At 41.5% G+C, this 15,083-nt stretch overlaps 1 protein-coding gene across 1 annotated transcript in view; it reads left to right on the forward strand.

The window, feature by feature from the left end:
• The window catches only part of LOC115157133 (PH domain leucine-rich repeat-containing protein phosphatase 1), an 81,941-nt gene that overhangs the window by 47,464 nt on the left and 19,394 nt on the right, over positions 1–15,083 (forward strand). Inside the window, exons 2-4 of the mRNA XM_029705116.1 lie at positions 9,116–9,312; positions 12,219–12,344; positions 12,925–13,073. Of these exons, the coding sequence (XP_029560976.1) occupies positions 9,116–9,312; positions 12,219–12,344; positions 12,925–13,073 (472 nt within the window). The remainder of the gene's footprint in view (positions 1–9,115; positions 9,313–12,218; positions 12,345–12,924; positions 13,074–15,083) is intronic.

Genomic DNA, 15,083 nt, shown 5'->3' on the forward strand with positions numbered 1-15,083 from the left:
GTTATGTTTGGAGGAAAAAGGGGGAGGCTTGCAAGCTGAAGAACACCATCCCAACCGTGAAGCACGGGGTGGCAGCATCATGTTGTGGGGGTGCTTTGCTGCAGGAGGGACTGGTGCACTTCACAAAATAGATGGCATCATGAGGGAGGAAAATGATGTGAAGAACAATTATGTGGATATATTGAAGCAACATCTCAAGACATCAGTCATGAAGTTAAAGCTTGGTCGCAAATGTGTCTTCCAAATGGACAATGGCCCCAAGCATACCTCCAAAGTTGTGGCAAAATGGCTTAAGGACAACAAAGTCAAGGTATTGGAGTGGCCATCACAAAGCCCTGACCTCAATCCCATAGAAAATTTGTGGGCAGAACTGAAAAAGCTTGTGCAAGTGTAACAGTGTAGGTTCTGTCCCTCTCTTCGCCCCAACCCGGGTTTGAACCAGGGACCCTTGCACACATCAACAACAGTCACCCACGAAGCATCATTACCCATCGCGCCACAAAAGCCGCGGCCCTTGCAACGCAAGGGGAACAACCACTTCAGGTCTCAGAGCGAGTGACGTCACTGATTGAAACGCTATTAGCGCGCACCACCGCTAACTAGCCATTTCACATCGGTTACACTCACCCCCCTTTTGACCTCCTCCTTTTCCGCAGCAACCAATGATCCGGGTCAACAGCATCAATGTAGGTTCCGTGTAGGTTCCGTCCCTCTCTTCGCCCCAACCTGGGCTCGAACCAGGGACCCTTGCACACATCAACAACTGACACCCACGAAGCATCGTTACCCATTGCGCCACAAAAGCCGTGGCCCTTGCAACGCAAGGGGAACAACCACTTCAGGTCTCAGAGCGAGTGACGTCACTGATTGAAACGCTATTAGCGCGCACCACCGCTAACTAACTAGCCATTTCACATCGGTTACACAAGCAAGGAGACCTACATACCTGACTCAGTTACATCAGCTCTGTCAGGAGTAATGGGCCAAAATTCACCCAACTTATTGTGGGAAGCTTTGTTTAAGGTTACCCGAAACGTTTGACCCAAGTTAAACAATTTAAAGGCAATGCTACCAAATACTAATTGAGTGTATGTAAACTTCTGACCCACTGGGAATGTGATGAAATAAATAAAAGCTGAAATAAATCACTCTACTATTATTCTGACATTTAACATTCTTAAAATTAAGTGGTGATCCTAACTGACCTAAGACAGGGAATTTTTACTAGGATTAAATGTCAGGAATTGTGGAAAACTGAGTTTAAATGAATTTGGCTAAGGTGTATGTAAACTTCTGTTGCATATTTAATATGCTGATAGAATTTTGGTAAATCGGATTTAAGTGTCCCTGCATTAAAGCCGTTTCTGGAAAACACTAAACAAACAACATCCCTCTCTCCCGACACTATCAACATACAGCTGCCTGGTTATACGCCGCACCGGCAGGATGGAACAGCGGCGTCTGGTAAGACAAGGGGCGGTGGACTATGTATTTTGGTAAATAACAGCTGGTGCACAATATCTAAGGAAGTCTTGAGCTATTGCTCGCCTGAGGTAGAGTATCTCATGATAAGCTGTAGACCACACTATCTACCTAGAGAGTTTTCATCTGTATTTTTCGTACCACCACAGACTGAGGCTGGCACTAAGACAGCATTGAATGAGCTGTATTCCGCCATAAGCAAACAAGAAAATGCTCACCCAGAGGCGGTGCTCCTAGTAGCCGGGGACTTTAATCTATGGATTCTTCAATTACATTGAGCTGATTTCTGATGTGCTGTTCCTTCATTTTCCGTAGTGTATTTCTGTATTGTTTGTGATTCACCAGAGTGAAGGCGTAGGCTCAGGTTCTGGGTCTTTATGTTTTTGGTTGGATAGGTTTGTTAATTTCTTTAGGTTTTTGCAATCTTCATCAAACCATTTGTCATTGTTGTTCATTGTCATTGGTGTTCTGTTTGAAATTCTTAGATTTGATAGGGAAGCTGAGAGGTGAAATATACTGTTTAGGTTTTCTACTGCCAAGTTTACACCTTCACTATTACAGTGAAATGTTTTGTCCAGGAAGTTGTCTAAAAGGGATTGAATTTGTGGTTGCCCAATTGTTTTTTGGTAGGTTGCCATACTTCTTTCCTTCCATCTATAGCATTTCTTAATGTTATTCAGTTCCTTTGGCTTTGATGCCTGATGATCTCTTTTTCTCTCTCCCTCATATGTTGGCTGTTACTCACTTCCTCTCTTTCTTACTTTCTTCAAAATCTCATTACTCCTTTTCACTGTCAGTGGTGGAAAACAACAGTCAAACGTAATTTAATGATAATAAAAAGCCTCTGAATGAAGCACTACAGTAGCTGTAATATTCTGAACACTCTTCGACAGTGATGCGTCTCTCCAGCTCCTCAGCAGTGAGAAAGGCCTCGATACAACACCTCAGATCATATCAATCTCATACAGGAGGTCAGAGGATGTCTCTCTCCAGCTCCTCAGCAGTGAGAAAGGCCATGATACAACACCTCAGATCATATCAATCTCATACAGGAGGTCAGAGGATGTCTCTCTCCAGCTCCTCAGCAGTGAGAAAGGCCTTGATTCAACACCTCAGATCATATCAATCTCATACAGGAGGACAGAGGATGTCTCTCTCCAGCTCCTCAGCAGTGAGAAAGGCCTTGATTCAACACCTCAGATCATATCAATCTCATACAGGAGGACAGAGGATGTCTCTCTCCAGCTCCTCAGCAGTGAGAAAGGCCTCGATACAACACCTCAGATCATATCAATCTCATACAGGAGGACAGAGGATGTCTCTCTCCAGCTCCTCAGCAGTGAGAAAGGCCTCGATACAACACCTCAGATCATATCAATCTCATACAGGAGGATGCATCACAAATGGCACCCTATTCCCACAATAGTGCACTACTTTTGACCAGGACACTATATAGGGAATAGGGTGCCATTTGGGATGCAACCAGCTGTAAGAGGCAGCCAAGACCTGGCAGCAGGAGACAGTTATAGCCTGAACACAAACCCTCCTCTACACTACTTTACCAATACATTTCTCATCTGTCCCGGTCCACAGCACCATAGCATTCATTGTAAGTAAGTGGGGCTTGTTTTCATTCCCACCCACCCAGCCAGGTGTGTGTGTAATGTGGGCATGTGGTGGTGGTGTCTGTGCTGCAGTGTCTTGTTTCATTAGCAGGTCAGCCTGATTATGCGTCTGTAGTGAGGAGGAGCGGTGGTAAGGGAAGTGGCCTGGTTATCACACAGGGGAGGGGCTTACACACTTAAATATGAGAAGTTGTTACCGGGTAAGATCTAGGATTAGCTAAAACCTCGCTGCATTAACATGCTTTGTGCCATACAAGGCATGACTATGTGTCTGGATTTGCCGTATTGTGAGTCGAGGTAGGGTTTGGCCAAGGGTCTTGAAGTTAGTGTGTGTTGGGGTGGAAAGAGGAAACGAAGGCCTTTCCTGAGCTTGGGGAAGGAAGCCATCAACGAACACCCCAAACACACACCACTCCCTACTCACACACACACACACACACACACACACACACACACACACACACGTGTCCCAAAGCACTTCAACAGACTCCTAGAAACATCCACACAAAACCAAGGACTTAGTGTCCTTTTGACCTGAACCCTACACATCCTCTGCATTGCTTCCATCACCAAGGTCTACCTTTCAGTTGAATAGACTCCTGGCCCTGGACAAGAAACACACAGTCCGGATGAAGCCGTTGTCCTTGTTCCGATGGCTCAGTTGGTTGGAGCATGGTTCTTGCATGAGACTAAATGCGACCACTGAATTAGCATATTGTCCTCCACCAATGGTGATGTCAAGAAGATGTTTCCACTCCTGGACCCCATGTAAACACTATGCTCACATGGGAGCCCCACACAGCCAGAGTAGTGGTCTGGTCTACACACAGACAGACCCACAATACACCTCTGATGCACATGGAGACAGTTTACCACGGTCACTGAATCAGAGTGAGTGAGTACTTGCGTCGGGTGGGGACTGTGTTTTTGTGTGTTGAGCATGAGTGTATAGGGTGTGTGTGTTGAGCATGAGTGTATAGGGTGTGTGTGAGGTTTGGATTGTTTGTGTGTGTTTTCACATATGCGTATGTGCAAGAGAAAGTGTTCCAGTAAAGCCCTAAGTACAGTGAGATTGACCGTGCGACATTGAGTCTAAAGCCTATAAATCATTTGTTTATTCCAGCAATGTCTCATCCCACTCGAAAGCTCAATAATGAAAATGAACTGGGTTGTACTGTATCACAGCATCTCACTTCTGACCCGTAAACCCCAGCTAGTGAGTTATTTATTTTACCTTTATTTAACTAGGCAAGTCAGTTAAGAACAAATTCTTATTTTCAATGACGGCCTAGGAACAGTGGGTTAACTGCCTCGTTCAGAGGCAGAACGACAGATTTGTACCTTGTCAGCTCGGGGATTCGAACTTGCAACCTTTCGGTTACTAGTCTAATGCTCTAAACACTAGGCTACCCTGCCGCCCCAGTTATCGGAACACTACCTCTGTATTGTACTTTACCACACGCTCAGTATTTTACCAGGCAGATGTCCATTTGCAAAGTAGGTTATTGATTTGATTTCAGCCTGAAAACGAGAACTCAATTATTTGATAAGGTCACTGAATAGTAATGATGCAGAGGGGAAACATGCTCATCATAGTAGCTCATTATTCAAACTATTTTGCCCTTTTCTCATAGTTTGTTTTTCAGAACATGAGCTCTTCCTCAGTGAACGCATTTTTCAACCTTAGTTTGAATATTCTAATACCTTTAATGTTCCCTTTGATCTCTGACAATATCAAGGCTACTTCAGTATTTTTATATATGTTTTTTATTCTGAATCCTTGGGTCCAATCACAATAACATCCAATAAAACAATACATAACACATTATTACACACTAATCTACCACTACATATGTACAATACATAACACATTATTACACACTAATCTACCACTACATATGTACAATACATAACACATTATTACACACTACTCTACCACTACATATCTACAATACATAACACATTATTATACACTACTCTACCACTACATATCTACATTACATAACACATTATTACACACTACTCTACCACTACATATGTACAATACATAACACATTATTACACACTACTCTACCACTACATATCTACAATACATAACACATTATTACACACTACCACTACATATCTACAATACATAACACATTATTATACACTACTCTACCACTACATATCTACATTACATAACACATTATTACACACTACTCTACCACTACATATGTACAATACATAACACATTATTACACACTACTCTACCACTACATATCTACAATACATAACACATTATTACACACTACTCTACCACTACATATGTACAATACATAACACATTATTACACACTACTCTACCACTACATATGTACAATACATAACACATTATTACACACTACTCTACCACTACATATGTACAATACATAACACATTATTACACACTACTCTACCACTACATATCTACAATACATAACACATTATTACACACTAATCTACCACTACATATGTACAATACATAACACATTATTACACACTACTCTACCACTACATATCTACAATACATAACACATTATTACACACTACTCTACCACTACATATCTACAATACATAACACATTATTACACACTACTCTACCACTACATATCTACAATACATAACACATTATTACACACTACTCTACCACTACATATGTACAATACATAACACATTATTACACACTACTCTACCACTACATATGTACAATACATAACACATTATTACACACTACTCTACCACTACATATGTACAATACATAACACATTATTACACACTACTCTACCACTACATATGTACAATACATAACACATTATTACACACTACTCTACCACTACATATGTACAATACATAACACATTATTACACACTACTCTACCACTACATATCTACAATACATAACACATTATTACACACTACTCTACCACTACATATCTACAATACATAACACATTATTACACACTACTCTACCACTACATATGTACAATACATAACACATTATTACACACTACTCTACCACTACATATCTACAATACATAACACATTATTACACACTACTCTACCACTACATATCTACAATACATAACACATTATTACACACTACTCTACCACTACATATCTACAATACATAACACATTATTACACCACTACACTACCACTACATATCTACAATACATAACACATTATTACACACTAATCTACCACTACATATGTACAATACATAACACATTATTACACACTACTCTACCACTACATATGTACAATACATAACACATTATTACACACTACTCTACCACTACATATCTACAATACATAACACATTATTACACACTACTCTACCACTACATATCTACAATACATAACACATTATTACACCACTACACTACCACTACATATCTACAATACATAACACATTATTACACACTAATCTACCACTACATATGTACAATACATAACACATTATTACACACTACTCTACCACTACATATGTACAATACATAACACATTATTACACACTACTCTACCACTACATATGTACAATACATAACACATTATTACACACTACTCTACCACTACATATCTACAATACATAACACATTATTACACACTACTCTACCACTACATATCTACAATACAACATTATTACACACTACTCTACCACTACATATCTACAATACATAACACATTATTACACACTACTCTACCACTACATATGTACAATACATAACACATTATTACACACTACTCTACCACTACATATATACAATACAACACATTATTATACACTACTCTACCACTACATATCTACAATACAACACATTATTACACACTACTCTACCACTACATATCTACAATACATAACACATTATTACACACTACTCTACCACTACATATCTACAATACATAACACATTATTACACACTAATCTACCACTACATATGTACAATACATAACACATTATTACACACTACTCTACCACTACATATCTACAATACATAACACATTATTACACACTACTCTACCACTACATATCTACAATACATAACACATTATTACACACTAATCTACCACTACATATGTACAATACATAACACATTATTACACACTACTCTACCACTACATATGTACAATACATAACACATTATTACACACTAATCTACCACTACATATGTACAATACATAACACATTATTACACACTACTCTACCACTACATATCTACAATACATAACACATTATTATACACTACTCTACCACTACATATCTACATTACATAACACATTATTACACACTACTCTACCACTACATATGTACAATACATAACACATTATTACACACTAATCTACCACTACATATGTACAATACATAACACATTATTACACACTACTCTACCACTACATATCTACAATACATTATTACACACTACTCTACCACTAAATATCTACAATACATAACACATTATTACACACTACTCTACCACTACATATGTACAATACATAACACATTATTACACACTACTCTACCACTACATATCTACAATACATAACACATTATTATACACTACTCTACCACTACATATGTACAATACATAACACATTATTACACACTACTCTACCACTACATATCTACAATACATAACACATTATTACACACTACTCTACCACTACATATCTACAATACATAACACATTATGAGTCTGTACAGCAGCCTCCTGTGTTAGCCAGCATGTAAGAGACCTGAGTTGAATTATTCAAAGCTGTAAGAGCTTCTCCTGGTACTTAGTTAGTACTTACCTTGTAGTATGACACTACCATCTCGCTCTAGCCTTTCCCCTCTTAGAACCCTTTGTACAGAACCCTTTTTTTCTATGAGAGCAAGAGAGTCACGGGGGGGAAATGAACAGATGAATGGATTTATGAAGGGAATAAAGACTGATAGAACAAATTAGTGTTGAAGTAGAGGAGAGCACCTGTCATCATCCGATCTATAATCTGACTATCACTGTTGGGGGAAAAAAGCTATTCAGCGCCAAATGCTAACAGAGGGTGGCCTCAGACAGTCTTTATGCTGCTGACTGTGTTTAGTGCTTATGCTAACCCAGCGTTGTGTTGACTGTGTGCTGAGCTCTAGGCTGCTACACTATTAAACTATTCATATCTCAGTGTTGACTGTGTGCTTAGAGAGTACAGAGTAAATACAGAGTAAAAACACTGAGAATATATACTGAGTGTACAAAACATTAAGGACACCTTCCTAATATTGAGTGGCATACCTTTTTTACAGCCTCAATTAGTCAGGGCATGGACTCTACAAGGTGTCGAAAGTGTTCCACAGGGATGCTGGCCCACGTTGACTCCAATGCTTCCCACAGTTGTGACAAGTTGGCTGGATGTCCTTAAGGTGGTGGACCATTCTTGATACACATGGGAACTGTTGAGTGTGAAAAACCCAGCAGCGTTGCAGTTCTTGAGACAAACCAGTGGCACCTACTACCATACTCCGTTCAAAGGCACTTAAATATTTTGTCTTGTCCATTCAACCTCTGAATGGCACACATGGACAATCCATGTTTCAATGCTTAAAAATCCTTCTTAACCTGTCTCCTCCCCTTTATCTACACTGATTGAAGTGGATTTAACAAGTGACATCAATAAGGGATCATAGCTTTCACCTGGATTCACCTGGTCAGTCTATGTCATGGAAAGAGCAGGTGTCCTTAATGTTTTCTACACTCAGTGTATATTCTATGTACTGTATGTACATACATACACAACATTATAATTATTATTTTTATTATAAATTATTACTATGTCACTTTATTAGCATCAGGCTAGTAGATACTTTAGGTACTGAGGCAGTACTCAGGTCTCTGTGCTACTGGCCTGTTTGAGTTAGCTGGATGCTAACAATGCTAACTGTATCCCCCTCACCTGTGTTTTAAGTTAGCTGGATGCTAACTATGCTAACTCCCTCTCCTTGTGTATGTTCCAGGGAAGCCCCACATCATTGAGAGCTCGGAGCGTGTGCAGCTGTCGGGGAACTATAATGTCCGCAAAGGGAAACTCCTGCTACCAGTAAACCGGTGGACCAGACGCCAGGTCATCCTGTGTGGCACCTGCCTCATCGTCTCCTCCGTCAAAGACAGCCACACGGGCAAGATGCACATCCTGCCCCTCATCGGAGGAAAGGTACAGTAAGACACGGACTGCTGTTACTGACACCATAGAAATAGAATTAGAATAGACATACCCATTCAGTAGAATCACAAAGTTTCAACAAATCTCCCTTTACTGTGTCATCACCAACTTTCCTATTCCATTTCCATTTGTCTTCATTCTTGTGTCATCAGTGTGCAATCATAGAGATAAATCAACAGTCTTTAATCAACTCAGGGACAGAATCCTGGTGAAGGGCCAATAAGCCATCATTGCAAATCAATGTTAACTCTTCCAACGTCTTATTTCTTATCTGTTTTCCCCACATGATGAAGTACTCTATACCCTCAATTGATTATCAGCCTATTCACCTTGTCTTCCAATGTAAAAGTCTTATTGTGGTTCTGCCTAGTTTAGGCTGGATCCCTATAAATACATTTTCTGGCTTGGCATTTCTCATTCCAAAAGGGGAATTAGGGAGGTAGCCGTTGGTTAATGACTGTTATCCCTTTATGGCTTTATGGCTGTGTATCAGCAGCAGGGAAGGATAGACAGGGCTTATTCAATGGGCCTAAGGGCCCTCCTGAAAGTGTCTTTCGATCAGCCTGCCTCACACTGTAGCTAGCTATACAAAGGACTGTCCACATCCCTCCACAGCTCAAACATCATGTCATGCACAAGACACAACCTCTAGATCACCATTCACCTCCACTGTGTGTGTGTGTGTGTGTGTGTGTGTGTGTGTGTGTGTGTGTGTGTGTGTGTGTGTGTGTGTGTGTGTGTACAGTACGTGCGTGTTTGCAATGCAATTATAATCCTATATGCATACATGTTCGTGTGTGTCTATATTTACGCTTGACGGAAAATTGCAGACTAAGGCCATTTAATATGAACATTTAATCCCTGCTGCTGATGTCACTAAATGGAACTATGATCTGTAACATAGAAGAGATTCAAAAATAGGGATTTTCTGGTCTACTGAAAAGTCCCTGGGTTATTATTGGTTTATTCGGATCCCCATTAGCGTTTGCCGAAACAGCAGTTACTCTTCCTCGGGTCCACAAAAAAAACATGACAAATAACAAAACACTGGTACACTGATAGACAAGAACAGTCACACAAATGATCTCTACCTCAAAGTGTGGGCGTCTGTGCGTGTGTTCTTTGTTCAGTCAGTGGCCCTAAAGATGTGTTTATCTTGTGTGTCTAAACCTAAAAGGGGTGTGTGTTGTCTTATGTCTTGTCTAACTCTATTTGTTTTCAGCCAATGGTTATACAAATGTCTGTTCATCTTCTGTTTATCTTGCATTGAGTCTACAGTTGAAGTGGGAAGTTTACATATACGTTAGCCAAATACATTTAAACTCAGTTTTTCACAATTCCTGACATCTAATCCTAGTAAAGATTCCGTGTCTTAGGTCAGTTAGGATCACCACTTTATTTTAAGAATGTTAAATGTTAGAATAATAGTAGAGAGAATGATTTATTTCAGCTTTTATTTCTTTCATCACATTCCCAGTGGGTCAGAAGTTTACATACACTCAATTAGTATTTGGTAGTGTTGCCTTTAAATTGTTTAACTTGGGTCAAACGTTTTGGGTAGCCTTCCACAAGCTTCCCACAATAAGTTGGGTGAATTTTGGCCCATTCCTCCTGACAGAGCTGGTGTAACTGAGTCAGGTTTGTAGGCCTCCTTGCTCGCACACACTTTTTCAGTTCTGCCCACACATTATCTATAGGATTGAGGTCAGGGCTTTGTGATGGCCACTCCAATACCTTGACTTTGTTGTCCTTAAGCCATTTTGCCACAACTTTGGAAGTATGCTTGGGGACATTATCCATTTGGAAGACCCATTTGCGACGAAGCTTTAACTTCCTGACTGATGTCTTGAGATGTTGCTTCAATATATCCACATAATTGTTCTTCCTCATGATGCCATCTATTTTGTGAAGTGCACCAGTCCCTCCTGCAGCAAATCATCCCCACAACATGATGCTGCCACCCCCGTCCTCCCCCTTTTTCCTCCAAACATAACGATGGTCATTATGGCCAAACAGTTACATTTGTTTCATCACTCCAGAGGACATTTCTCCAAAAAGTACGATCTTTGTCCCCATGTGCAGTTGCAAACCGTAGTCTGGCTTTTTTATGTTGGTTTTGGAGCAGTGGCTTCATCCTTGCTGAGTGGCCTTTCAGGTTATGTCGATATAGGAGTTGTTTTACTGTGGATATAGATACTTTTGTACCCGTTTCCTTCAGCATCTTCACAAGGTCCTTAGCTGTTGTTCTGGGATTGATTTGCACTTTTCGCACCAAAGTACGTTCATCTCTAGGAGACAGAACGTGTCTCCTTCCTGAGCGGTATTACGGCTGCGTGGTCCCATGGTGTTTATACTGGCATACTATTATTTGTACAGATGAACGTGGTACCTTCAGGCGTTTGAAAATTGCTTCCAAGGATGAACCAGACTTGTTGGTTGATTTCTTTTGATTTTCCCATGATGTCAAGTAAAGAGGCAGTGAGTTTGAAGGTAGGCCTTGAAATAGGTACACCTCCAATTGACTCAAATGATGTCAATTAGCCTATGAAAAGCTTCTAAAGCCATGACATAATTTGCTGGAATTTTCCAAGCTGTTTCAAGGTACTTAGTGTATGTAAACTTCTGACATACTGGAATTGTCACGCAGCTGTAATAAGTTAAATAATCTGTCTGTAAACAATTGTTGGAAAAATGACTTGTGTCATGCACAAGTAGATGTCCTAACCGACTTGCCAAAACTATAGTTTGTTAACAAGAAATTTGTGGAGTGGTTGAAAAACGAGTTTTAATGACTCCAACCTAAGTGTATGTAAACTTACGAATTCAGCTGTATGTCTTACCCTGAAGGTGTGTGTGTGTGTGTGTGTGTGTGTGTTTTCTCTTGCCCCAATGTGCAGGTAGAGGAGGTGAAGAAGCACAGCCACTCCCTGGCATTCAGCTCAGCAGGGCCCCAGAGCCAGACCTACTATGTCAGCTTTGACAGCTTCACTGAACACCTGCGCTGGCACAGACACGCAGCCAAGGTAGATTCACACAATATGCAGAAGAGTACAGCTCTGAGTGGCACAATATGAGATGCACAATAGCTTCCAGAGGTCTAACACATATTTTCTCACTCTCGCATGATCTCTCCTCTTCCTCCAAAGTGATGTAGGCCAAAGCCAGGAAACCTATTTTCTAAATATTATCAGGGACGCGCATGTCATGGAAGCCCAGGGGAACACTCAGAATAGAACCTGGAACTAGGAGGAGGAGTGGCACAAGCACAAATCACAGACCGTAGAATAGCTAGTTAATCATGTTCAGTATGGGGAGTATTGTAGAGTACGGAGGTAAGAGGAGTATTGTGGAACTGGACTAAGTATTCAGTAGGTGTAGGATGGGCCACTATGACAGATAGCAGTAGATGTGCAGTAGATAGTATGTGGCCTGTTGGGTCCTGTCTCACTCACGGTTGACTTCCTGACTTTCATTTTAAAAAGCTTGACACACACACACACACACACACACACACACACACACACACACACATCCCAGCAGTCGAGATAATCATGTTTGACACCAGGTTTCCCTTTCTTTCCATCCCCTCCCCCGGTGGGTCAGATGGTGTCCCAGAGGATCAACTCTGTGGACTTGTCCTGCTGCAGTCTGGAGCAGCTGCCTCCCAACCTCTTCTACAGCCAGGACCTCACCCACCTCAACCTCAAACACAACTTCCTCCCCACAGACCACCGTCTACACCAGCTACAGAGGTAGGTGGTACCATCCAGGGGAAAGGTCTGGGCTGGAATTATATGAGATGGTTTCATGGCCTGGTACCAGGCTTGGCCTGGTAAGGTTGCACTGCCTTGACGGATCTGGGTATAGCATGGTCTGGCTGGGCCACAATAAGGTAGGGCTGGAGCTAGACTGTGCTCGACTAGACTGGACTAGCCTAAATTGGAGTGGAATTGTCAGAATAGTGCTGGGCTTAAGATGAATGAATAGGGTAGTGTCAGTCAGTGAGCAGGGAAGTGTCAGTTGGCTTAGGACAAGGCCTAGTGGAGCTGGGCAGGGTAAGGCTGGCCTGAGCAAGGCTGGCCTGAGCAAGGCTGGTCAGGACAGGGCCTAGTTGGGTTGGTTTGACTACTAGAGTAGCCCAGACCTGTCTGCCTCTGCAGGGAGGCTTTTAATATGGCCTGCCTCCCTCCTTCACTCTCCCTCTCAGTACTCCTCAGAGGGCACCATCTGGCCCCAGATTAACCTAACATAGCAGGCATAAAAGAAACGCCTGAAAGTAGGTCCCCCACATACTGGTCTTGACGTGAAGAAAAGAATGTCTGGGAAGGTCCTGCACTGTCCAACCAATCCAGTAAATGTGAAGAAGGAGTTAAAATGGAGTGTCATCTTGTTAACATCCAAAAGCCAAAGTCAGGTCCAGGCTCTCTTTCCATTTCCCCTGAAAACCGGAACAGACTCGGCAGTGGCTAGCCCCAGATTAAAGCATACAGCCAAGACGTACTGTACAGTGTGTGTGTGCGCACACACCAGTCACAGCCCATTTTAGGATCCTAGCCAGAAGATGATTTGCCATTTAACTGCACGTGCGTGTCCTTGTACTCTGAGAGAAGAGCAGAGTGGGGCATTGTATGCATGTGTGTGATTGAGTATATTGGGGTGTGTGTGTGTGTGTGTGTGTGTGTGTGTGTGTGTGTGTGTGTGTGTGTGTGTGTGTAAGAGAGGTTGGTTGAAGAGTGCAGACTTGGGGCCTGGAGAATCTTGAAACAGTGGGTTCCTGTTTGATCATTGCCGATTAGAGTAGTGTGTGCATTTGCCCTTCCGACTCTGAATACACATTTTCTCTCTTCATTTGACCAGCTTCTCACAGCAGGAAAATAATCTTGCAGCAACAGGAAATGTGGCTAATAACTCATGGACATTTTTGTAGGGGTTGATACATTTTTTTGTTAGGGCAAATCAAGTCTGACATTTAAGTGGAAATTAGAAACTTTAGCAGCCTTTAATATACTACAAGTTTGCATTTCCTGTTACACGTGAAAATTCTCTAACAACAGAGTGATCAAATGATGAGAGAACGTCTGTATGTGCCAGGACCAACAGGTTCAAGATGAAATGAGGCTCTGGCATATCATAATGATCTGTTTCATGTTCTGGGGATAATTACCATTTAAAAGACAGACATGACAGATGAAAAGCTGCTAGTTTGGAGCTAAAAAGATGTGGTTGTTTATGTATGAGAGTTTAATTGCTACAGAGCATCCCTGCTGGTCAGAACACAGACAGTTTTGTACTAATGCGTGTGGTATATACAATAGTGGAGAGAGAGAGAGAGAGAGGAATGGTAGTGATTAAGTAATGAAAATAGATGGTGTGAGATGATGAATCAACACAGTCCTCTCTCCCTCTCTCCCTCTCTCCCTCTCTCCCTCTCTCCCTTTCTCCCTCCCAGCCTCCTGGCCTCCCTCACTTAGCTGGAATTAAATGGCCATGCTAATCTGTACCCCTATCATCTAGCTTCCCTTTTCCTCCTAACAAATGACGAAGGGTCTGCCTGCCTGCGATCATGTGTGTGTATTTGTTTGTGGGTGTGTGAGCAATTGAATGCATTACCAGACTAAAAGGCAGCAGACTTGTCTGTGAGGTTATCAGCTTTGATGCTAACATGGCAAACGGCCAATGGGCGGCGGGTTATGCATCCTCCCCTGTCCCCTAAGGATGACTTGACTGAAGGTCACTCATCTACTATAGGACACAAAGCCAAA

This window comes from Salmo trutta, chromosome 21, assembly GCF_901001165.1.
Source record: "Salmo trutta chromosome 21, fSalTru1.1, whole genome shotgun sequence".
Taxonomy (NCBI): domain Eukaryota; kingdom Metazoa; phylum Chordata; class Actinopteri; order Salmoniformes; family Salmonidae; genus Salmo; species Salmo trutta.